The 24,677-nt window shown below is 44.4% G+C and overlaps 1 protein-coding gene and 1 long non-coding RNA gene across 3 annotated transcripts in view; one reads left to right on the forward strand and one right to left on the reverse strand.

Annotated features, from left to right (window-relative positions):
* The window catches only part of LOC141373913 (uncharacterized), a 22,525-nt gene extending 4,454 nt beyond the window's left edge, over nt 1-18,071 (reverse strand). The window contains exon 1 of the long non-coding RNA XR_012380362.1: nt 17,933-18,071. This is a non-coding gene — a long non-coding RNA (uncharacterized lncRNA). The remainder of the gene's footprint in view (nt 1-17,932) is intronic.
* TMEM213 (transmembrane protein 213) lies at nt 17,985-24,345 on the forward strand. 2 transcript variants are annotated; one of them, XR_003204940.2, is made up of 4 exons: nt 17,985-18,135; nt 21,734-21,805; nt 22,653-23,577; nt 23,764-24,345. XR_003204940.2 is itself a non-coding variant. In XM_025854933.2 (3 exons), the coding sequence occupies exons 1-3, from the start codon at nt 17,985-17,987 to the stop codon at nt 22,820-22,822; spliced, it is 393 nt and encodes a 130-aa protein (XP_025710718.1). In that variant the 3' UTR covers nt 22,823-24,345. The 2 variants fall into 2 exon arrangements, 1 of the variants encoding a protein (XP_025710718.1); XM_025854933.2 differs by having other exon boundaries at nt 22,653-24,345.
* Nucleotides 24,346-24,677: the final 332 nt, after the last annotated feature.

The raw sequence follows: 24,677 nt of genomic DNA on the forward strand, positions 1-24,677 counted from the left end.
AAAGAAAGAAAGAAAGAAAGAAAGAAAGAAAGAAAGAAAGAAAGAAAAATGTAAAACTATAAAACTTTGAGAAGAAACACAGAGAGCATTTTCAGAACCAAGGGCTTGGTGAAAAGTTCTTAGATAAGACATACAAAATGTAATCCATAAAACAAACAAAAAAATGATAAAAAAATTTGCTGTGCAAAAGGTCCTGTAAAAAGGATAAAAAGAGGGGAGCCTGGGTGGTGCAGTCGGTTAGGCACAGACTTCTGGTTTGGGCTCAGGTTGTGATCTCAGGATCATGGGACTGAGCCCCAGGACAGGACTGAGCCCCAGGACAGGCTCCAAAATCAGCGCGGAGTCTGCTTAAGGCTCCCTCTCCCTCTGCCCCTCCCCCTGCCCTCTCCCCGCTCACATGCGCTCTCTCTCTCTCAAATAAATAAATAAATCTTTTAAAAAAAGGATAAAAGGACAAGCTAAAGATTGGAAGAAAATATATATAAGCCACGTATCTGACAAAGGACTCAACTAGAATTTGTCAAGTTTTCAAACTTCAATGGTAAAAAATCCAATTAGAAAATGGGCCAAAGCCATAAAGAGACAGTTCACCTAAAAGGATGTACACATGGCAACTAAGCTCGGGAAGAGATGTTCAGCCATTAGGGAAATACAGGTTAAACCACGATGAGATACCAGTATATACCTATTAGGACAGCTCAAATAATAGTGACAATTCCAAACACTGGCAAAAATGTAGAGAAACTGGATCTGTCATGCATTGCTGGTGGAAATGTAAAACAGTACACTCTGGAAAATGGCTTGGCAGTTTTTTAAAAGGCTAAATATGCATTTTCCTTAGGACCCAGCAATCACACTCATGCCATTTATCCTGAAGAAATGGAAATTTATGTTCACAAAAAAAACCCCTATATATCAATCATACCAGCTTTATTTGTAATAGCCAAAAGCTGGAAACAACCAAGATTTCCTACTTATGGTACATCCATACCTTAGAATATTACTCAGCACAAAAAGCAATAAACTATTGATAAACACAACTTGGATAGATCTCAAGGTGATTACGCTGAGCGGAAAAAAAAAAAACGAATCTGAAAGAGTCACACAGTATATGATTCCAGTTATATAACATTCTCTAAATGACAAAAAATTACAGAGATGGAGAACAAATTAGTGATTGTTAGGGATTAGGAATGGTGGTGGTGGTGGTAGTGTGTGTTTGCATGTCTGTGAAGGGGTAACAAGGGAGATCTTCACAATGACAGGATAGTTCTATGTCTTGATTGTGGTGCTGGTTATATGAATCTATGCATGTGATAAAATGACACAGAACCATATACAATTTTATGTCATTGTCAATTTCCCCATGTAACCAATGGGGGAAAACTGGGTGAAGGGTATATAAGACCTCCCTGTCCTGTTTGCAACTTTCTGTGAAATCTATAATTCTTTCAAAATAAAAGATTTTTTTTTTTTTAAGATTTCAGGAAGAGCAAAGAAGATGCTCTTCCAAAATGCCAGTGTGCTCAGCTGGCATTATATAATGGAGAGAGGACAGAGACAAATCTCTGGAGATGTGTGTTCTAAATCAAACTAGCCCAAGAGATTTGAGCGGCCCCCAGGTGGGGAAGACAACACCCCATCATAAGGCCCAGGTCCTTCACTGCCAAATGAAGATACTGAGCCAGATCGGTGGTTTTTCAAACTGGTGCACAGAACCCTGGAGATTTTGCAGAACCCTTTTCAGGGGCCACTGTGAGGGAGTAGGAAAGGATAAGGGGTTTAAACTATGACACATATATGTGATAGAATACAGGACAGCCATTAAAACAGCATGAAAAGCGTTCTACTGACAAGGAAATATGTTCTTGGAACACTGTTGATAAAGTATTTTATGAAACAGTATATATAGTATCATTGAATTTTTTTAACATGTGTAATCCCCATAGAAAGATGTGGAAGGAACTACACTGAAATCATCACGATGGGTAGGGTTTGGATCTGGATTTATGTGCTTTGTCCTTTTCTTTATTCTCTGATATTTTTGTAACAAACACATAACACTCTTGATACAGGTCTTAAACCTTGGGATCAGATGGCTTTCAGATTTCAGAATGCTCCCTATTTAGAAAGTTAAGCCAGGTATAGATGATATATTATATCCCCGTGGGTCCTGGGGGCAGCATTTTGTAATCAAAGCATGTTAATCCTTCTGTACTTAAATATTTACATTCTTACTATGAAGAATCAATAGAAATTATACATGCCTCACGTTAAATCAGGTCAGATTGTGCTGCCAAGTCCATAAAAACTGTTTTTGTTTTCAGAGCTTTATGGATTTCTGGATTGCAAATAACACATGGTCCGTAAAGAAAAAACAATACAAAAAATTCCTTGGTGGGGAAACACTAAATCCTTAGTGATACAATGTTACAAAATGAAATGGCAGCTTGAGCTGGCATCATATTCACAACTGTATAAGCAGTAAAATGGATATGGAAACTGATTGGACAGAGAAGAGACAGAAGGTAACAGTTGTGCAACAGTAAAGATAAAAATAGGGCCCATTTCATTTCCGCTGGGCATTACTGGTACTTCACCAAGCACAATGCTAAGCATCTACAGAAACTTCCAGAAGTGAGTCTTGATGTAGCCACTTATTCACTCAGGGGTTATTTATTTATGGAGCACCTACAATGTGTCAGGCTCTGCTTTAGGCTCTGCAGACACAGCTGGAAACAGGACCAAGTCCCTGCTTTCACGGTGGCTTATGTTTTAGTGGGGGTGGGAGAGACCAAAACTAAAGAAGCCTACGAGTCAATAGAAACTGTCTAAGGCAGAGAAATCAGGAACAGTAATGGCAGCATATTAGCTAGAGATTTTGACAGTAACAACAAGAAGAAAAAACTAGTCAAAAGTAGTTCTTAGGGAAAAAAACCACAGACGGAGTGGAGCGGGAGACCTTAGCATTACTTTGATAACCCCTTTGCACCACTTGATTTTTTTAAATTAGCATCCGTTGACTAATTTGAAGAAAATCAAACATTTAATTAAAACCAAATTTTCACTGACAATAAAAGAAAATCATCTCAAAAAATATTGATTGAGCAACTATGATGTGCCGGGCAAGGTACATCAATGGGCAAAACAATGCCTGTTCTGGTGAAATCTAGCAGGGCAGTCAAATATAATGATCCTAATATCGATGGCTAATACACAGATGATGCTTACTATGGGCTAATATAAGACAAAGCCCGAAGAAATAGCTATAATTTAAATCCCCATCGTTATGGTTTGGCTGGTTTACAGATTAGGAATCTGAGACAGGTGACAAGTTCAAAGTTGCTCAGCTAGTAAGTGGTAAAGGGGAGACTTGAACCCAGGTAGTGTGGCTCCAGAGCTGAGACTCTCTAGTCTCAGTAATCAAATTAAGTAACCACAAGGACAAATGTGTAATAATTGAGATGGGTACACGGAAGGACGGACTCTTCTTCCTCAGGGGAAGAAGGCAGTGTAAACAGGGCAGAGAGAATAAGGGGGTGGGGAGTGGGGTTGCACTGGTGAAGCAGGAGGAGCACAGCCATGAGCTGCAGACCCTATTAAGGACGGTGGCTTTATCACAAGAGCGACTGGCGCCCTTGACAGGTCCGAAGCCTGTGGGGGGACGGGGGGGGGGAGGGCAAACGGCACAGCCTGGAAAACATATTTCTAATTGCAGAGCGGATGGGGAGGGAAGCAAGAGCTCCAGCAGGCAGAGCAGTTCTGAGACGAGAGCCGTGGTCCAGGCGAAAGAGGAGATATTGTTTTATTTTTAATATCCTGGGGGACAAAATGGAAAGCACCCAGAAAGCACTTTTCTGGCATAATGAAGTCAGGAGAGTGCTGCTGGTGTGAGTTGTCAGCTGAATGAGCTGCTATTTTCACAGAACACCATCTTTACTTGAAAGAATGCCTGACAAGCTATGGTTATTCAGACAGAGGCATTTGGCGGGCGCTTTCTCAGAAATGATCCAAACAATTCTGTCATTTCAAAGGAAAACAACTGGCATTGTTTGTTGCCAATGATGAAATTCTAACTTTCAAACAACAATTAAAATTTTGGAAAACTTTTTTGCGCCAACATGAACTTGACAGCTTCTCAATGCTGAAAACTTTTCTGATGAGGGTATTTCTGTGGCAGATATTTATAAATGTGATTTTTCAAGTGATTATATAATGAAATGTGACAGCATTTGGGAGATCTGCAAAACTCAGTGAACCAGTATTTCCCAAATGCCCAACGCATGATGTTACACAGTCACGTTTGGGCAAATGATCCATTGAGAGCACACGATTAGCCAAGGGATTGTAATGAAAAGGTCAATGGTTTGGTTTCTGATTCTACATTGCACCTAGGCTTTTAAAAATTACTACTTGTTAAGTTTTGGTAGAGAATCAATGAAAAATACACATGACTACCTGAAAAGACTAGTAAAACATTTTTCCATTTTTTATTTATTTTTATTTTTTTAAAGATTTTATTTATTTGTCAGAGAGAGAGCACAAGCAGGGGGAGCAGCAGGCGGAGGGGGAAGCAGGCTCCCTACGGGGCAAGGAGCCGGATGCGGGGCAAGGAGCCCGATGCGGGGCAAGGAGCCCGATGCGGGGCAAGGAGCCCGATGCGGGGCAAGGAGCCCGATGCGATCCTCGATCCCAGGACCCTGGGATCATGAGCTGAGGCAGACGCTTAACCGACTAAGCCACCCAGCCATCCCCATTTTTCCCTTTTTTAAGACTACATATTTATGGGCGCCTGGGTGGCTCAGTTGGTTAAGCGACTGCCTTCGGCTCAGGTCATGATCCTGGAGTCCCGGGATCGAGTCCCTCAGTGGGAAGCCTGCTTCTCCCTCTCCCGCTCCCCCTCTGTGCATGCTCTCTCTCTCTCATTCTCTCTCTCAAATAAATAAATAAAATCTTTAAAAGAAAGACTACATATTTATGTGAAGCCAGATTTTCATCATGTATTTCAACAAAAATAACATATAGCAATGAGTCCAAATGTAAAAATAGATAAGCAAAAGACATCCAGCTGTCTTCTATTAAGTCAGACTTTAAAGAGATTTGCAAAATAAAGCCAGCGATGCTACTCTTTTCACTAAATTGTTTGTTTTGGAAAATACAGTATTTTCATAAAAATAGGTATTTATACTAACATATAACAGGTTATTTCCAGATAAGGTCACATTCTGAGGTCCTGGGGTTAGGGCTTCACCCTATGAAAACAGGGAGTGGGTGAGAGGCACACAATTCAGTCCACAACAAGGGGGACAGATGCAATGAAGTCAGGCCCCGGAGTGGGGGACCTCAAAGGTCTGAAGGCAGGACAGAGGAGATGGACCAGAAACAGATCCAGAAGGCTAGCCAGAAGAGAGAGAATTCAAGAGAAGTATCTCAAGAATCGTGGAGTGCTCACCGTCTGTCCTCTGGAGGTTACCGGTGACACGGATGGACCTACTTGAGGCACATGAAGGAGGCAGAATTTAAAGAAGGGACTGGGGAATTGGGAAGTCAGTGGCTGGTGAAGAAAGCCAGATACTCTCAAATTCTCTCAAGATCTCAGGCTGTGATTTGCAACGACGTGGATGGAACTGGAGGGTGTTATGCTGAGCGAAATAAGTCAATCAGAGAAAGACATGTTATCATATGACCTCACTGATATGAGGAATTCTTAATCTCAGGAAACAAACTGAGAGTTGCTGGAGTGGTGGGGGGTGGGAGGGAGGGGGTGGCTGGGTGATAGACATTGGGGAGGGTGTGTGCTATGGTGAGCGCTGTGAATTGTGCAAGACTGTTGAATCACAGATCTGTACTTCTGAAACAAATAGTACATTATATGTTAAATAAAAAAAAAGAAGAAGATAGCAGGAGGGGAAGAATGAAGGGGAGTAAGTCGGAGGGGGAGCTGAACCATGAGAGACGATGGACTCTGAAAAACAAACTGAGGGTTCTAGAGGGGAGGGAGGTGGGGGGATGGGTCAGCCTGGTGATGGGTATTAAAGAGGGCACGTTCTGCGTGGAGCACTGGGTGTTATGCACAAACAATGAATCATGGAACACTACATCAAAAACTAATGATGTAAATGTACAGTGATTAACATAACAATAAAAAATTTTTTAAAAAGATCTCAGGCTGTGAAAGGGAAGGAGGGAGCAGGGCAGTAACTGAGGGGAAAACTGGCGTCAGGGAAAGATTTCACTTATTTTCTCAAGGAAGAGACAGTTGATAATCCAAGATAATTCTGTGAGCTCTAGGGACCCAGCACATCTAGAACTGGGCACCTTCTACCTTTCCCTACCCGTTAGGTGCCTGTAAGACAAATGCTTTGAATCAGACAAAGATAAATTTTACATTTCTCTGCGAGTGTCCTGCCTGAGCACAGTCTTTCCACAGAGCATTTCACAGCATTGCTGACATGCCCAGGGCTGGAACGGTACCAGTGTCAGCAGCAACCCCAGTCCAGGGCGTCCAAAACCAAAGTAAGCTTCCCAAATTCTCTGCTGTGAATCTCAGTAGCGGGAGGGAGGGCCAAGAGGAGAGGAGAACCCAGCACAGCGGGGACCCTCAAGAGCATCTCCGGCAACGGGTAGAAAAGACACAAAAGATCGAGTCCAGACCACTCCTTGGAGTCAAGGCGCAGGCGAGCTCAATAGCTTATCCAAAGTTAGGAAGTAGCTCTTGTTCCTTTGTTTGTGTCACTATTTTAAAAAAGCAAGGCATCCTCCTATTAGTCATTAAGTCTGGTTTTTTATGACTCTTCAAAATTCTCAACCCAAGGCTTTAAATTGACACCGTTGGCATCAGGTCTTGAGAAAAACAACCTTCTCAGAACAGAATCGGTCCCCAATGTGATCAAATGTTTTTGACATTCAGGGTTTACTACCAGTGATGCCATTCTTTAGACAAGTCTGGGGCACAATGCCAGTTTGGGTCTCTTTACACTTGTCTATGCAGGTCTCCGGTGAGGCACCGCCGTGCCCCTAGGACTTTCCTTAAAAGGGCTCTTGAGAAAGGAAAGAGGTGAGCGCTCCACTTACACCCCTTCAAAATGGGCATTCTTTTAAACAAAGGGCCTCCTTTGTTCCCACGTCCCTATACAGGGGATTACAAAGATACTGGGCACAACCACACTTTCAGCGGTACAAGAGCAACTTACAGGAGATCATCCTAATTTAAAAAATCAAAAGTGGGGCGCCTGGGTGGCTCAGTTGGTTAAGCAACTGCCTTCGGCTCAGCTCATGATCCCAGGGTCCTGGGATCGAGTCCCACATGGGGCTCCCTGCTTAGCGGGGAGCCTGCTTCTCCCTCTGCCTCTGCCTGCCACTCCCCCTGTTTGTGTGCTCTCTCTCTCTGTCAAATAAATAAATAAATAAAATCTTAAAAAAATAAATAAATAAAAATAAAAAACCAAAAGGGATAAGTGGAGAGCAAGCTAAAACACTCGCAAGGAATTTAATCCAAAAATAACAATTTAGCTGCAAAGTAACAACCCCATTTTCCAAAAACAGTGTCTAACTTTTCTGAACTGAATTCCAGCCAGATCACCTTCATTCGCATAATTGATTGTACCATCCACTTACCTAGCACTTCACCATTGGCCGGACACTGACCCCACCATCCACAATCCTTCACAATATGCATTCACAGAGGGAAAGTGCTAGAGACAGAGGGAATGATGTGAAGTTGCTAAAAAGAGAGGGAATGATGTTCAACTTACACACACACACACACGCACGCACACACACACACACACACACACACATGCAGAGAGATGCAATTTGTTGACAGTAATGTCCAAGAGTTCATGTCATCAGCACACTGAGGTCAGGGTGATGTGTGCTGAAACCAGAATCATCTCCTGCCACATACATCCCCCTTCCCTCCTGGCCATGGACCCTCTTCAGGGAGCGTCACGGTGCACAATGGTGCCTTCCAACGTCAGTTTGGCCCTCACAGTTGTTCTACACCTTTCTGTCCCCCGAGATTATTCCCTAAAAAAGAAAGAGCCCCCCCCCCAAGCGGCTCTCACTGTCAGCCACATTCTCCTCCCCTGCTCCATCTCATCTTACTTCCCTCCCCTCAGCACATGGCCACCTCACTCCTTAGGAGAAGACCCTCCATCATGGAACCCTGTGGCTTGCTTATCTTCCACCTCCACATATCTTGGCTTCGTCTCTCTGCGTCTCCTTTCTCCAGAGCGGAGCTACTTTACACTCTGCCCCCTTCTGTCTTCACTTGCCAAGTCACATGCTGACTGGCAGTGAGACGTAGGAAAATAAAATTTCCTCACGAAGAGAACAGAATGCCTCAAAGTTTGTCACCAATGCATTTTACCTTTCAGACCTCCCCATTTTTCACTCAGGAGCAGCTCCCCACTTATTTGCCTTTTCGGTAATAATATTTACTCCAAACTCCACTGGGGAGGCTCTTTTCAGCACGATGGCCACCTCTACCTGCTTCTCCATTGAACAGACCGTGTTGAGCACAGGGTCACAGAATTGTACCACTGGAGGAAAACTTAGAGATCATCGAGCCCAATCCCCTTGCTGTAAGGATGAGGAAGCAACCCCAGGGGGTGAAGGGATTTGCCTAAGGTCCGCCAGTGAATTAGTGGCTGGAAGCAGAATATGGGCTCCCGACTCTCAGAGTCTCTTCATGTCGTAGCTGCTGGTTTCCCCTTGGTCTCTTACAGGACATAACATCCCTTTGCATTAGGCACTATGCATAGCAAAACCCCTTCTAGGGATAACCTATCCCCTCTGGAGAGTCCCGGGGCCCCCAGACAAAGATTTTCTCACAAAGGATTGAAGGCAATATTTCCCTGGATTTTCCCCCATGTATCTCCCTCCCAGAGAGCCCCCACTGCCTCTCTTGGGTAGCATCAACACCAAGGTTACATGACCTCCTCCAAGGTCACACAGAGGAAGACAACACAAACATGGAATCCAGGACTCCTGACTCACAGCTGGTTGTCCAGGCTATGTGCAGCCCAGACAAAAAAGACAGAGAGTGAAGGAAAGTTCCAGAAACAGCCGGAAGCACACAGCCAGAGAGAAGAAGCTGGAGGCTGGGAGGAAGGGCTAACAGTGTCTGACTCAGCTCACTGATTCTTTTTAGTCTCATGTGGACACACTGGAAAAGAAAAATTGTCTGAGTGTTTATCACAAACATGCAGGTCATTTCCCAAAAACCTTAGCTTAAAATTACTCTTTGAGAACATACATCTCTGTTTATTAAACAAAAACGAATCTGACCACAAGCACTGTTGTGCCAACAGAAATATTTTGTACGAATGGTAAGGCTGGGAATGAAGAAGCCAGAAATTGCCAGTCATAGAGTTGGCCTCCGCTCCCCTCCCATTGTTTATTAACTTCACCTTAAAATGCCCTTACCTGTTTGGGCTAGTAACTCACTAACTTTTCTAACAGGTAGAGAACTATCCCACAGTGGAACTGGCTGCCTTAAAAATTAGTAAGAAACAGGGGCGCCTGGGTGGGCAGTCAGGTAAGTGTCCGACTCTTGGTTTCAGCTCAGGTCGTGATCTCAGGGTCATGAGATCGAACCCAGCACAGTGTCTGCTTGAGATTCTCTCTCCCTCTCCCTCTGCCCCTCCCGCTCATGCTCTCTCTCTCTCAATAAATAAATAAATCTTAAAAAAAAAAAAATAGACACCTGCCACTGGAGGCATTTTAGCAGAAGTCTAAGTAACCACTTTGAGAGGCAGGAGAGGTCAAATGCAGCCTTACCAAGCTCTCTAGCATACTACTTTCTTTGTAGGAGAGCATTCTTACTAGGTTAAGGATTGGGCCAGATGGCCTCTAGGTCCCTTTCCAACACTGAGATTCTATTTTTTTTCTCTGTCTTATTTCTAGTCTTCTTTATGTCCTGAACATTCTGGAGTGTGTCTGTACATTCTGTTGTATACCTTGGGCACCCCCAAAACAAAGGCTGTCTGTCAATAAGCAGTTCTCCACACCATATGCAACTTGACGTTTAATTAGTATTTTTTTTTTCTTTTTTTTGGTTGCAGGGGGCACCTGGGTGGTTCAGTCGGTTAAGCATCCGACTCTTGATTTTGGCTCTGGTCATGATCTCAGGGTCGTGAGACTGAGCCCCATGTCAGGCTCTGTGCTGGGTGTGGAGCCTGCTTAAGATTCTCTCTCTCGCTCAAAAAATAAATAAATAAAAAGCACTTAAAAATTTTTTTGATGGAAAAGAAGATTCCCTGACATTGAAAATTTTCCCAGGCAACAAGATAAGTACTGTTAAATGTAGTCTATCTGCTCTGTTGTAACTATATTGCTTTCCTGTGAAATACTCAAGATTTATTTATTTATTTGAGAGAGAGAGAGAGAGAGCACAAGCAGGAGGGGCAGAGGGAGAGGGAGAGAACCTGAAGCAGACTCTGCGCTGAGCACAGAGCCTGACACGGGGCTTGATCTCACGACCCTGAGATCGCGACCTGACCCAAAACCAGAAGTCAGATGCTTGACTGTGCCACCCAGGTCCCCCTGAAATATTCTTTTTTAAAATGTATTAATTTTTAAACAAATTTTAAAAAGGGGGGCGCCTGGGTGGCTCAGTCCGTTAAGCATCTGCCTTTGGCTGGGGTGGTGATCCCAGAGTCCTGGTATTGAGCCCCACATCGGGCTCCCTGCTCAGCAGGGAGCCTGCTTCTCCCTCTGCCTCTGCCTGCAGCTCCCCCTGCTTGTGCTCTCTCTCTCTCTCTGTCAAATAAATAAATAAATAAAATCTTTAAAAAAAAAGACTTTATTTAAAATGTATTAACTTGATTTTATTGCCTGATTATAAGAGTAAAATCCATTCAAAAAAAGAGTAATATGCACTCATTGTAGAAAATTTGAAAGACATATAAAAGTGTAAAGAAGAAAATAAAAATTGTCCCAGAGTGTTAATTCTAGATATGACCACTGTTAACATCTTGATAGGATGCTTCCCAAGCTTCTTCTTTGCATATGCATGTGTATTACAAAACTGGAATCCTACTAAATACATAGTTTCACATCCTGCCTTTTCTGCTTTGTATTATACAGCGTTTTTCCAAATAATTAAATATCATTCTAAAACATCATTTTAGAAGCTATCTTTTATTCCATTATAAGCTGCTCCTAAGCTGTCATTTTCACAAATATTGTAATGTTGAGGTGGAGAATCTTGGATATGCATTTTTGTGCTCATCCCTAATTTCCTCGGGGAAAAATTTTCCAAAGAGCTGCACAAAGAAGGAAAGGTGGCCAAAATAAATTAACCCTTACAAAGTCTACAACTTAACTATAAATATCTCAATATTGGAGACTAGACACATGGTGGCAGATTGTTGTTGGTCCCTGACTAAAGCAACCAAACCAAAAAAAAAAAAAAAAAAACACATGACTCATCCTAGGTCTCAAGTTATTTCTACAAACAATTGTGTGTAACTGCAATTATGCGCACAATAAAAATAACCAGGTACACAAGGAAACACAGCAACATGAATGAAAACCAACCAGGAGAAATAATGGACCATAGAAACAGATCAATGGGGGTGAACAAATATTGATGTTATCAGACAGATTTTTTTAATTATATTCACTCTGTTCATGAAGATGAAAAATGACACTGTATAAGAAAAAGTTATTTAATAATGTACAAAGTGGAAATTCTAGAACTAAAACTAAAATAACTGAAATTAAAAATCCAATGGGTAATTATAAAAGGCGATTAGACACAGATGATAAGACATTTAATAAGAGATTGGGCAGAAGAAAATAGTAAGAATAAAGCCCATGAAAACAAAGGATAGAGAATAAAGAAGAGGGTAAGAGAATTAGAGTCTACAATGGAAAAGTCTAACCTGTGTGTAACTGGAGAACGAGGCAGAGAGAGAATGGGACAGAAGTAGTATTTGACGGCCGACAACTTCTCAATGCTGATAAAAGACATCAAACTCCATATTCAATTGCCTACAAACCCCAGGTAAGACAAATAAAAAGAAATCCATACTTGAACACATTGTAATAAGACTTCTGAAAACCAAAGACAAAGCAAAAATCTTGCAAACAACCAAAGGAAAAAAAGAGACAAATTACGTACAAGGGAGCACCACTGGATGGACAGTTCTCAAGAGAGACAATGGAAATCAAAAGAAATAGAATGATATCTTTAAAGCATTGATAGAAAATATCTGCCAAGCTAGAATTCCACACTCGGTGACAACACCTTTCAAGAACAAAGGAAGAAGAGAAACATATCTTAACACACAACTACTGAGAGCATTAATCACTCCACCAAGGGAATACTTGAAGATCTTCTTTAAGGGGAAGAAGCATTGTAGATGGAAGACAAGACTTGCAGAAAGGAATCCAGAGCAATAAAGTGGTAAATACGTGGATAAGTTTAAGCAAACATTCACTGTATAAAATAGTAATAATGAGTTACCAAGTTAAAAAATCTATATGTATATAGTTAAAATACATGACTATAATGATATAAAAATCAGGAGTAGACAAGTAGTATTAAAGCTCTAAGCTCCTCACATTATTTGGAAAGATGGTAAAAGTATCAATTAATATTAGACTTTGATAAGACAAGAATGCCTACAGTAATCTCTAAAAAAAATGGAATAAAAAACTCGATCCTAAAGTGGTGAGAAAAAAGAGATGTCAGACAGGTGGGAAAACCAGAGAGCTCTTGGTCAGATGGAGATTCAAACCTAAACCAATCAGTATGGATACATCCCATGTAAACAGGTTAAATGGCCAAATTAAAGGCAAAGATTCCAAGAAGGGATTTTTTTAAAAAATCCTACACTACGTTTTTGTAAGGTACACATCCAAAACATAGTAAGAATTTAGAGAAGATGAAAGAAATGATGGGAAAAAGTCCAGCACGAAAAACTAAGCAAAAAGAAAGGTGGTTTAGCTTATAGTGACAGCAGACAAAAACTTGATGGCACAAAGTATCACTAGAGGTAGAGAGGGATATTACAAAATGATTTTTTTAAAGAAGGTTCAATTCACTGGTGTGTCATTTCTATATTTGCATGAGGCCTAATGACAGCCTCAACTATTTAATGCAAAAATAGACAAAACTACAAGGAAAAGAGAAAACCACAATCATCTGTCTCAGTATTCGACAGGATAAGCAGACCAGATTTTTAAAAACAGGAAATATACAGAAGATGAGAGCCACACAATTAGCACTAACGGGCTTACACAGAACACTGAACCCCACAACTGTGTGACACATTCTTTTCAAGCACTGCCAAATGTTTACCCAAAATGGCCATATGATGGTCTTAATGAATAACAAAACACAGAAATCATCAAAGTATGTTCACAGATCACAGTGCAATCTAAGAAGATGGGAGGGAATGAGATCCAGGGCCCACATGGAAGATGGCCTTCGCCAAGATGAAATCCCATCCATTTGTTAACCCCACTTCTGTCTGGTACCACTGCCCACCCTAGTGCAATAATTGAATGAATTATTCCGGGAACTGCTCAAAAATGGTTCCAAATGGTGGGCTCAAGACCTTGTTCACTTTGTTACTTTGATCAACCCTACCGCGTGATTTCAAGATTGAACTCCATTTTTCTTTCTCACTCTCCGAATTATAGACCCATAACTGAGCAGCAGTGAGCGTGGTTAATCTCCCCCACAAACTAGATCCTGCTCAGGTGAAGCTACGTGTCTCAGTCCTATGCGCAACTGCAGACTGACATTATCCTGTGAAAAGAGAGCCTGACAAAGCCCTCTGCAGGAAGAGCCATGGGCCTGCCTCTGGTCAGAAGTTAGGGAACAGCAGGCATAGCTGTGGTTAGGGCTACGATTCTCTTCAGGATGGGTTGATTGCAAATGAAAGCCTCAAGTTCAAAGCCAGGGGTCTCTTCCCAGGGATGGAAGGGACCGGAAAAGGGCCATCAGAATCACAAGGGAAGCTTCCTTCACATAAAATATCCTACCTATAGGAGGCCACTCCAGGCCACAGAATGCTGGTTTTTAGTCTTTTACCACAGGAAACACTGTGCCCCCTCCTTCCCTTTTTCAAATGCAATTTTGTCAGGGAAAACATAAAATTGGAGGCAGTGAGAGCCATGGAACCCCCACCCCAATCCCATCCCAACCACCACCATGGAGCCTGGCCACATTTTAGCCTGGACTTTTTTTTAAAGGTAACCAAACACTTAACTCAACCATTAAAAAAAAATCTTGAGGAAGTTCCTGTAGAATGTCTGGCTTTGAGCAGGTCAACTTCCTGGTAGGCTCTCCAAAGCAAACCTAATGTAAAATGTATGAGACAGTTGCTAGGTGAGGTAACCCACTGCACAGAGTTATTAATTACAGAGCTGTTTAAAAAAAAAAAACAAAACAGCTAATAACGGTGGTATTTGTAAAAATAGTTGCGATGCAGCCCAGTCGTTGGGAATTAATGAGTTATCAGACACCAGTCAAGCCCATCCTATCTTATTTTAGGATAAGAAAGTCCTCTCATCTGTTAAGAGAATGTTTGTCTTTCAGGTGACTTGCAAACTCCTAATCTAGAACAGTCCCGGGTCAAACAACAGTGTGTTAAAAAGAAAGAGACAGGGAACAGATTATCGTCCTTGCTCTCTCTATACGCTACACCCAGAATGGCTCTCACTGGTATGATTCAACAGGACGCTGTCAGCTTAGATCAGTGGGTGCTACTCAAAGCACTGTCACAACAACCCCAGGCAGGGCTGTTTCAAATCTTTGCATGTCCCAGGCTGTCATCATTTTGGAGGGACACTCTTGCTTACATCAAACATATTAAGATGCACCCAACATATTAAGATGCACCCAACACCCTACGTCCGTTTCTGTTTAAATGTTGAAAATGAATTGTATAACTTTGCTTTTAAAATCAGCTTTTCTTTTTGAATGCACAGTCCGTTGTTCATATCTTGGATCCGAGAACCTCTTTTCAGGTCTCCAGCATTTTCAAGACCCTTCAAAATCTTGTTGACCCCAGGCACCGCTGTCATCTCCAGTGCCCAGGGGCTAAATCAGCCCTAGTCTATGAAGCTTATTGCGGGGCTTACTATGAAGAAAATGTCAAGAATAGTGTCTGTCCCATTAAGGAATGTCATCTCTGTGGAGGGCCCCAGGGAAAAGGTCTCTCTAGTTCTGGTATCAAGAGCAGTTGTACTCACACTGTTGTTTTTCATCTTGGGAGCCCATGAGTCATGCAGGTGACCTGCATGCAGGTGACCCTACCCTCTTCACACCGGTCACCACAAAGCTTAGAAAACATGTGTGCCATTTTGTGCTCTAAACTCAGAGATCCCTCTTCTATTTTCTACCCCAACTTTCCCTTTGCCTCATTTCTTCCCATTCATTTTCAATTTATTTTATCTGGCTTAATTAATTGTATGTAAGCTTCTTTAAACCCTTTTTGGACCCAAGGCAGGATATAAATAAATCAACACATCAATAGCATTATTTTTCCCTGAAAACTGCCTCTGTCCCACATTTTCTACTTAAGATGGTCCTTCTGTTCAAATGATAGTTAACATTTACGGAGTATTTACTACCGTCAGCTAGCAGCACCACGTGAAGCACTTCACATGGATTACTTCATTCCATCATCATAACAAGCCATGAGATCAATCCTATTCCTTGTCAGATAAAGAACCTGAGGTATAAAGTAACTTGCCAGGGCCACTCAGCCAAGAAAAGCTGGACTGGAATGCTACCCCAGGCTGGCTTCATGGCCACACACCCGCACCAGCCGGAAACTGTGGATGCCACTCCCTGGGTTCCTTTCTGTTGATTCAACCAGCTAAATGCCTCTTGATTCTGTTCCCCTCTTCTCTATCCTCAGCCCAACTTTTTATTTCAGGGCTCTTTTGATCTCTGGCTGGGACTTTTTTTTTTTTTTTTTTTTTTGAAGTGAGCTAGCCAGGTGTCCCATATGGCCAGGAGTTTTGCAACAGTTCTTAGAGGATCTCTGAATCCAAGCCTGCCCTCTGTGGATCTATCCTCCATGTTTCTGAAATATCAAGGTGTCCACATGTACAAGTCCCCAGTTGTAAGATAGAGTCCAGTTTGCTCTGTCTGGCATTCAGGACCATTTACGATCTGTTCTTAGTCAAACCAGACATACCATGAGCCCACCCCATGCTCCCAAGACAGTGATTACTCCTGGGACAAGAGGCATGTGTTCGTGCCTCAGGGGTCTTGCACACACTGTCCCCTTTCCCTGTGCCTGGCGGACCGCACAGATTTCAAATTTCAGGTTAAAATGCCTTCCTTATTGTGAAATGTTCACTGAACCCCCTAGTCCCCAACCCTCCTCCATACTTTTCCCGTTCTTTGTCAAGATTTCCTCACCATATTTACTTTATTGCGTTTCATTTATTTGTCCCTCTCCCTCACCAGACCCCAAGCTCCTTGAGGACAGGGACTGTGTTGCCTTACCCACTTCAGACCCCCCTCCCATACCAAACGCCCAGCACACAGCAGCTACTCAGTAAGTGAATGTTCAACCAAACTTGATGTGTGTACATCACCTGCAGATTGGCCTTCTTAAGGCACTTCTGCCCCCCACCCTCAAACCCAAGAATAATTTGTACTTTTGGGCAAATCAGAAAAAAATGCCTCCTCTGGGCTGATGTACTCCAATAAGACACCCTTACCCTGGGCTGACACATGGCTTACATGTCCTTCCACAGAGCTTCGAATGAGCTAGACTTTAACCTCACTCTCTTGACCAGGCCAGTTCTTGCGCACGAAGACAGCGTACTTCTCTATACATGGCAGGCCTGCAGGCACACAGACAATCTGTGTGTGCTGTTCCATCAGCTTCCATCTGTGTATGCAAACTTCAATACCCAGCCCAAATGTCACTTCCCCTGTGAATGCTTCCCCTGTACCTCTCAGACAGATTTAACCGCTCTCTCTCTCGTGTATTCCCACAACTGCAGAAGGTACCCTTGTTTGAGTCTTACTGTACCGCATCACACATCTTTCTGTATTGCTGGTCTCACTGCCGGACCATGAGTAGGATCAAGAGTAGGATCACGTCAGGCAGGTGTGGGTCCCAAACGCCTACAATGATGCCTTTCATATAAACGGGGGGAGGGGGGTGTTCAATAAATGTTACTATTTGGTTCAAAATCTTCACAAGGCCTTTCTTTTGCCTCCTGGTTATTTCAAACTCCCCAGCCTGGCACGCCAGTCTGTCAGTCTCATGGCTCGCTGGTCACCCATGCCCCCCTCCTCAGGTCCCGTCCGGTTATCTGTGCTGCAGTAGACTCAAGTTGGATTCGCTAGCACCCCTTACCTCTGTCCCTCCACCCCTCTGTCCCTCCTGCCTCCTCCCTACAGTGCCCTCCTCTCCTCTTTGCCTGTCAAATTTCTATTCATCCTTCAAGGCCCAACTCAAATGCCATGTTGGTCATGAAGCATTCCATCCACAGATGTGGCTTCTTGCTGCTAAGAACCAAAGCACTCTGTCCGTCCTGAGTCATGCCTGAAACATTGCTGTGTTTGAATGATATGTGTCTGTAATGAAAGCACTTTGAGGCCAGGTATTCCCAGACTTCTAGCACAGTGTAGTGCACATAGTAGGTGTCAGTAAATACTGGACTGAAGAGAATAAAGAATCCAGTGCTACACCATGCAGCTGAAAGAGGCAGCAAACTCAACTTCACGGAACTGGCGGCAGTGCACAGAACTCCTCTCCCGCCCCTCTTTTATCAGTAGGGATAACAAGTGAACTCAAGGCAGAATTGCATAAATCGCCCCTCCCTTCCTCCCCCAGCCAACATAGTTCAGCTTCCCTTCTGAAGAGGTGAGAGCGAGGAGTGACAGCTGGTTTCTCTTGCCCCACCCCCTCTCTTTTCCCCCAAACACAGAGCAGAAATTCACCTCTGACAACACTGCTTTCAAGCTCCGGCAGGACACAGTCCACACAGGACACATGGCACGCAGCCCTCGGCACACCTCTGCAGGAATAGTGCAGACAGACGCCTCCCTCTCCCTCTCCGGCATGAAGCACCTCACCTCTGCACCCTGGGCTGCCCTGGCCCTTGGCCTGGTCTTTGCCTCCTTCCACTTGGCTTGCTTGGCAGGTAGAACTGTGAGCTTTATTCTTGGCCACGCTGGGAAGGGGGAGGGAGAGAAGGAGGGAAAGGAGAGAGGGATGGAAGGAGGGAGAGGGAAGGAGGAGATTCTTTGGCTAGGGTTGGTGCCACACAAAGCAAAGAGCAAACAGTTCTCACCTGAAGGATTAGACAGAAGGTGGTGAGTTGGGGTGGGGGTGTTCGACATTTACCTAAGCCCTTGATCAAATGCTCAACTCCTCAGCTAGGACAGGATTAGCCACTTCGATTGGACTTTGCCACAAAGAAAGAGGAAAAAGCAATGTACCGACCGTCTCTCCCATCCCGGGACCAATCTGGCCTAAAGTGACATTTTATTGGTTGCTGTGTCTCAACGGCTCCTTCTTGGTGCCCCTGGCTATTGTGGTTTGCAATTCCCGCTCTGTACTCCTGATCCTCCCCTAAGGTCCTCTGTCCCTCCCTTAACCCTGTGCTTCCTTTGCAACTTTCACAAAACCCCAAAGCAGGAAAGCTGTCAAACGCTGCCTACGATTCTCCCACCTTCCCCGAGCACGGGAGATGTTGAGTTATTGCCCTCTCTGTTCACGCACGCTAGAGGGGTTGAGTAGCAGCTCCTGTCTTGCTCTCTCAGGCTGGGCTTTGCACCCCATGCAGGGAGACGTCCCTCATACCCTCATGCTTCTGGCTTTGGCCTCTGGCTTTGATCTTGCTCTGCAGCTCCTGCCCTGCCCTTGACAGATTTCTCTCTCTCAAAACCAACCCTCGATGACCCCTCAGGGCTGTATCTGTCTGCCTTGTCCTCGCCGCCTCTCCTTAAGAGGTTCAGAGTGTGAGCTCTAGCCACTCAGCCTCAGCTCAGTTCTGGCTTCCACAACTTACTATCTGTGTGGCCTTGAGCAAATCACTTAAAGTCTCTGTGCCCCAGTTTTCTCATTTATACCGTGAGGATAATCACAGCACTTATATATATAGGGTTGTCATAAGATGAAATGAGACTACTGCATGTAAAGAAGTTTTAGTAAATTAGCACAGGGTAAACAATGAATGTTAGCATGTTTATTTTCCAATACCCCTCCCCAGATGAGCATTTTATTTCTTTTATTTGCTTACCCTCATAGTGAATTACTTATGATAGGCTCTCAAAAAACTTGACAAATTTAACTGCACTTAATTGTTGGGTATTCCCAGCCCCCAGTACTTTGGAAGTGACCCCAAGTGGGACTGGTCCCCGACCGGCTATGCTTATGAGGGAGGAGGATGAGGTTTAAATTCTTAGAAATTATTAATTAGGCTATTCAGTTCGAACCACATAAAATTACCGATATTGAAAAATTTTTTGACCTACCAAAATGGCCATTTCGAATGCTTTAACCTAATACCAGCATCGATTAATTAGGTTTTTTCCATTCACTTGCTCTAGACGGGGACTACTTCCATTCTAGGGCAGAGGGGAGATGAAAGTCAAGGCCAAGGAAGTTAGTTGGGTTAAAAGGGAAATTAAATGTTGAGGAATCAATTTCTCCAAAACAAATAAAGACCAAGTTCTAAGCCATTTACTTGTAAATAATTTACAGTAACAATCAGATTGTGTCAAGGTAATTACTATACTTCAGGCAGGACATTGGAGTGGCCTGGGTGGGCCGGTGGCATAAAATTTGTCTGAGCAGCGATTTCATGGCTTTGGCTAAACAAGGAGTTGCTTCCTGACTTGTCCTGCTACACGACAACAAGCTCCTTTGAAGGACACGCTGCCCTAGAGTCAGTGGGGCCTTGAGAGTTTCCAAACCACCTTTTATTTTTTATTTATTTATTTTTTGCATCCTCAAGGAAGCAGAACAGCAGTATAATTAATTTCCAGAACAATTCTTTAAAATTGACCTCTTGGTCTTGATCTACCTAGCCTAACACTATCTAATAAAAATTTTTTTGATGATGGAAGTTGTGGGGCATCCCGATTGGGTGGGGGGCAGTGGTACCAAGAGTGAGAGAATTCACCCCAGGCAGAACAAAGGAGATAGAAGTTTACTGAATACACTGCAAGAGGGCAACGGGCAGGACAGCCAAGGAGAGACATTCTGCTGTGAGGTGGTGGTGAGGGCTATAGTTATAGGGTGGAGTGAGGGAGCATGGGAACATCGGAACTTTCCCTGTTCCAGTAATCTTAGGAACCGTGCTTGGTTGTAGCTGGTCAGTTTGGGTGGCTATTTCAAAGCTTCATGAGCCTGTTTGCATTCAGGTGGGGGTCGCTGTGGGCCCTTTTGCCTTGATCAAGTTTCGAGTGCTCATGCCTATTGCCTAAAAGCAGCCTCTACAGAAACGTTCCACGTCTGTGCTGTGTTTCCAGGACGGTAGCATTTTGGAATGTGGTGATCCAATGTGGTAACTGAGCACTTGACATGTGGCTAATATGACCAGGAGGTTGAATTTTTAATTTAAGTCCATTTTAATAAATTTAAATAGCTACAAGTAGTTGCCCTATTGGACAGAATGGACCTGGATCATCCATCTGCTCATTCTCAGCCACGAGAGGGAACAGAGACAATGGCTTTTCATGCTTAGGAATCTTTACGTTCATCTCTGTAGCCCCACCTCACCCCCACACCGATAGAGCTTTGAGAATTCCCACTAAAGTTCTTTTTACCTTTGTGCTCCTTATTTACGGGTCAAGAGACAACTCTAAAGGCTGCAAATTCTAGCCATCTCTGGACTTGGCTGCATAGTGTTTAATTTTTTTGATAACCACCTGTCTGAGGTATACCATCATAATCATCAGAAGTTAAGACACAAAGTCAGATTTCAACATTTATTCGTTCAAGTTTTTGAAGGGAATTGAAGATACGTATGAGAAGACATGTGAGCTTGTTAAATGATTGTTTTAATATATATATATACGAGAGAAATATATATTATATATATATATATAATATATATATACGAGAGAAACCATGTCTACATGTAGCTATTTGCATAGGAAACAGCTAAAACAGAGTGTTTGAAAAGCTATTTGCAGCAGGCGTTGGCCACTGAAGAGTGAGATAGGAAGGAGATGAGGTGTGAAGCCATGAGTCGATGAACCATGCAGATAAAGCGTCTCTGAATGAAAATAGTGAAAGGAAAAGGGGACTGTATGCCTTTGCTGCCATAAAACCTACCACAGACTGGATGGCTTAAATAAGAGAAATGTATCTTCTAACAGTTCTGGAGACTAGAGGTGTCAGGGGGTGTCTTCTCCTGATGCCACCTTCTCACTGTGACCTCACCCGGTCTCTTCTCTGTGCAGGTACATCCCTGGTGTCTCTCCCTCTTCTCGCAAGGACACCGGTCATATTGAATGAGGACCCACCCATACGACTCCATTTAACCTTGATTTAACCTCTTTAAAGGCCTTTTCTCCAGATATAGTCACTACCATGGGTTAGGACTTCGATGAACTTGGAGGGGTCAGTTCAGTCTATAACATATTGTTAGCTTTGTTGCATGAAGTCTTAAAATACCTAGACTGGAACTTTCGCAGTATCACTACAAATTCACAAAAAAAGATTTCACACTCTATGCCTGGGGATGGATTTTCCTACTGCCTGTGACCCTCTTCTGTCTTTTCTTCCAGAAGTGAGAAACAGCGACAATGCCACCTTGACCACCCACCACCCAGACCCTGGAAACCTGGAGCAGTGCCCCAGTAAGCTTCTCCTGGCTGCTGACCTCACCCCAGAGCTGGCCCTGGGTCTGGGAGGGAAACTTAAGCTTGCTTGCTGTTGATTGGGGTCCGGTGGCACCGCGCCTGCCTGGCCTTCCTATGCTCTCGTGTGGTTTGTTCATGGCCCCCAGAACTGCCTGCATAGCACATCGAAAAAGCTATCTCAGCCTTGGCCTTGATGTAGGTTCACAATCTTTGGTACAGATGGCTTTAATGACCCATCCACAGTATGTATAGCAGCCAAAGATGCGTTAGAAACTTAGAAGGGGAAAAACCAGAAAAATCTGCCAGGCCAACTTCTGCCCAATGCAAGAGCTTTGTTTCGGCACCCTTTGCATATTTCTGTCCACCCTCTGCTTGAGCACTCCCAACAGCAAGGACGCCAGTATTTCCTAAAGCAATAAGCATTGTTACCACGGGTCCAGTTCATAGTGTTGCTTTATTCTACGCTGACTCCCTTTCTGCTGCCCTCACTGAATGACCAAATGTGTTTGCTTCTGGGCATTTACAAAGGAGGGTAATAGGCAATAATACTTAGAGGTTAAGTTCAGAGGTTTGGATTCTTTCGGACTTGGGTTTGAGTCCTCTTCTGCTATCTGGTGACCTTGGGCGAGTTACAGCCTCAGCTCCTTCATGGGAATATAACTGTACCTCTCACTGTGTGAGGAACGAGTAAGGGGACGTGTGTGAAGCACGTAACTGTGTGTGGCATCCTTCAGTAAACGTTAGCTCTCGTATGGTTCCTGGCTTGTTCTTACAAACCCTGGAGGGTGAGCTGCGTGGGCTGGTGCGATGCACCCTGTTGTTCTTGCTTTCCCTTCCCCACCAGACGTGGACTTCTGCCTCCAAGTGGCTCGGTGTTGCCACACCGGAGTGGACGAATATGGCTGGATCGCAGCCGCCGTGGGCTGGAGCCTGTGGTTCCTCACCCTCATCCTGCTCTGCGTGGACAAACTGATGAAGCTCACTCCAGATGAGCCCAAGGATTTGCAACCATGAGCCCCCCCGAGAATGTCAGTGGCCACCAAACTGTGGGTCACCGGGGGGGGGGGTGGTCATGTGATTTCTGCCCAGTTACAGGTGTTGTCACCTCTGTGCTTCGGGGACTTTTAAAAGAGAAGGAAGAGAGAAAGGAGGATCCAAGGAAGGCAGGCCAGTGCTGCTTCACTCCTAAATCCACAAGGTACTGGTGCCTTCTGAGCGCTGACAATCTCTCTCAATCTACGGGGCCTGCTTCGGTTTTAACCAGTGCTTTGGTCGGCGCTCCAAGGGAGGTGCACAAGAAACATGCGACTCTGACCTTTGTCCCTACGTTCGGAGCTCAACTCAGAACCTTCTCACCCAAAACAGGTCCCTGTCTTCCATCCCTCATTTCATTCAAGGGCATCACTGGCATCTCAAAATGTGAGAATCGCCTTTGACCAGCCCACCGTCCACACCCCCCACCCCGTGCATTGCTTCTCCCGCTCTTGTTCTTTTCTTCAACATTATCCTTCCATGGCCGTCCGGCCCCACCGTCCCCGCCGGCACCCCGGCTCTGGCCTTCCTCCATCGCCCCTACATCTTTTCAGGCATGTTCTGTTCTCTTCTCGCAGCCGTCAGGCACGTCCTCCCCACGGGCCCCTCCCCAGAGCAGCTGCCAATGTGGTGCTGTCGCCCCCTGCTGACGACCTTCCGTAAAGCCTCACCCCTGAACCTTGGACGGACATGCGGCGGGCCTTCCGCTCTCCGCAGGAGTCCGACCCCCTTCCCAGGTCTGTCTCCGCGCGCCTCCGGGACCAGGGCTCCGGTGACCCAGTCCTTGCCCCGACGTCTTCCACTTCCTGCTGCCCGTCCCTCTGCTCTGCTGGGGGGTGGGGGTGGGGGGATGCCTTCCAGCCCTGCCTCCAGATGGAAGGCCAGCCCTCAAAGTCCAGCCCAAATGTCTGCTCTTCTTGCAGCCTTCCCTGATAGCCTTGGGGGACCCGAAGCTGGTGCTCTTAGGGGTGCGTCTGCTCCACCCTGAAGTGCAGCCCTCGTGAATACACAGTGTATACTGCCTCTTGCTCCTGGGGATAGAAAGTTCTTCGTAATGTTTGTCCGATGAGTGAATGATAAGTGAATGAACTAACCAACGATCGAGTCCCTGCCCGAGATAACTTAGGACCATCATTCCTCATCCTGCACAAGGATGTTTGCTGGTCACCGGGAACATTGCCAGGGGTTTCAGGAGGAGAGGAGAGTGGGTTCATCAGAAGGAAGGAAGGACCAAATGACTCTCTTTATGAGACAATGCCGCCCTTTGTGGGGACACATGTATTTAGATTGAACAACCAAATAATCATACACAATCAAGTGAGAGGCCCCTGAAGTAGGAAGAAGCGTTTCCTAGAGGTGGCAGATGGCTCAGAGCTGCCCACCTGCTCTTTCAGAAAATCTAGGTAGATTTCCCCAACAATGGGAACTGAGGGAATTGCCCGGATCAGTCCGCTGTTTCCTGAATCTCTGTGGTTTAATCAATAAAATGGATGGATTTACTTTACTGTGCCCACGTTACATAATCGCGTGAACAAGGGTCTGCGTGATGCCCCACGCGACGTTACGAACACACACGAGCATGTTCCACTTTTTTAGACATTTGAGGAAAGAGTCTCCACAATATGTGATAGTTGAACTCCTTAGAGATGGAAAGAGTCAGTAAGGACCCCCTGGGATTTAACATCTGCAAGCGTTTTTGAAATAAAACAGTGTGACATCCTGGTGAGAACACTACCTCCGAAAAGCAATAGAGAGAAGGGAAAAGAAGACTGATTGCTGGCCAATGTGAACGGAAACAAGTCACTTCACCTTGGGGAGTGTCAGTTTCCTAAGTACA

The sequence above is a fragment of the Callorhinus ursinus genome, unplaced genomic scaffold, assembly GCF_003265705.2.
Source record: "Callorhinus ursinus isolate GAN/ISIS: 27379988/994484 unplaced genomic scaffold, GSC_fseal_2.0 scaffold12, whole genome shotgun sequence".
Taxonomy (NCBI): domain Eukaryota; kingdom Metazoa; phylum Chordata; class Mammalia; order Carnivora; family Otariidae; genus Callorhinus; species Callorhinus ursinus.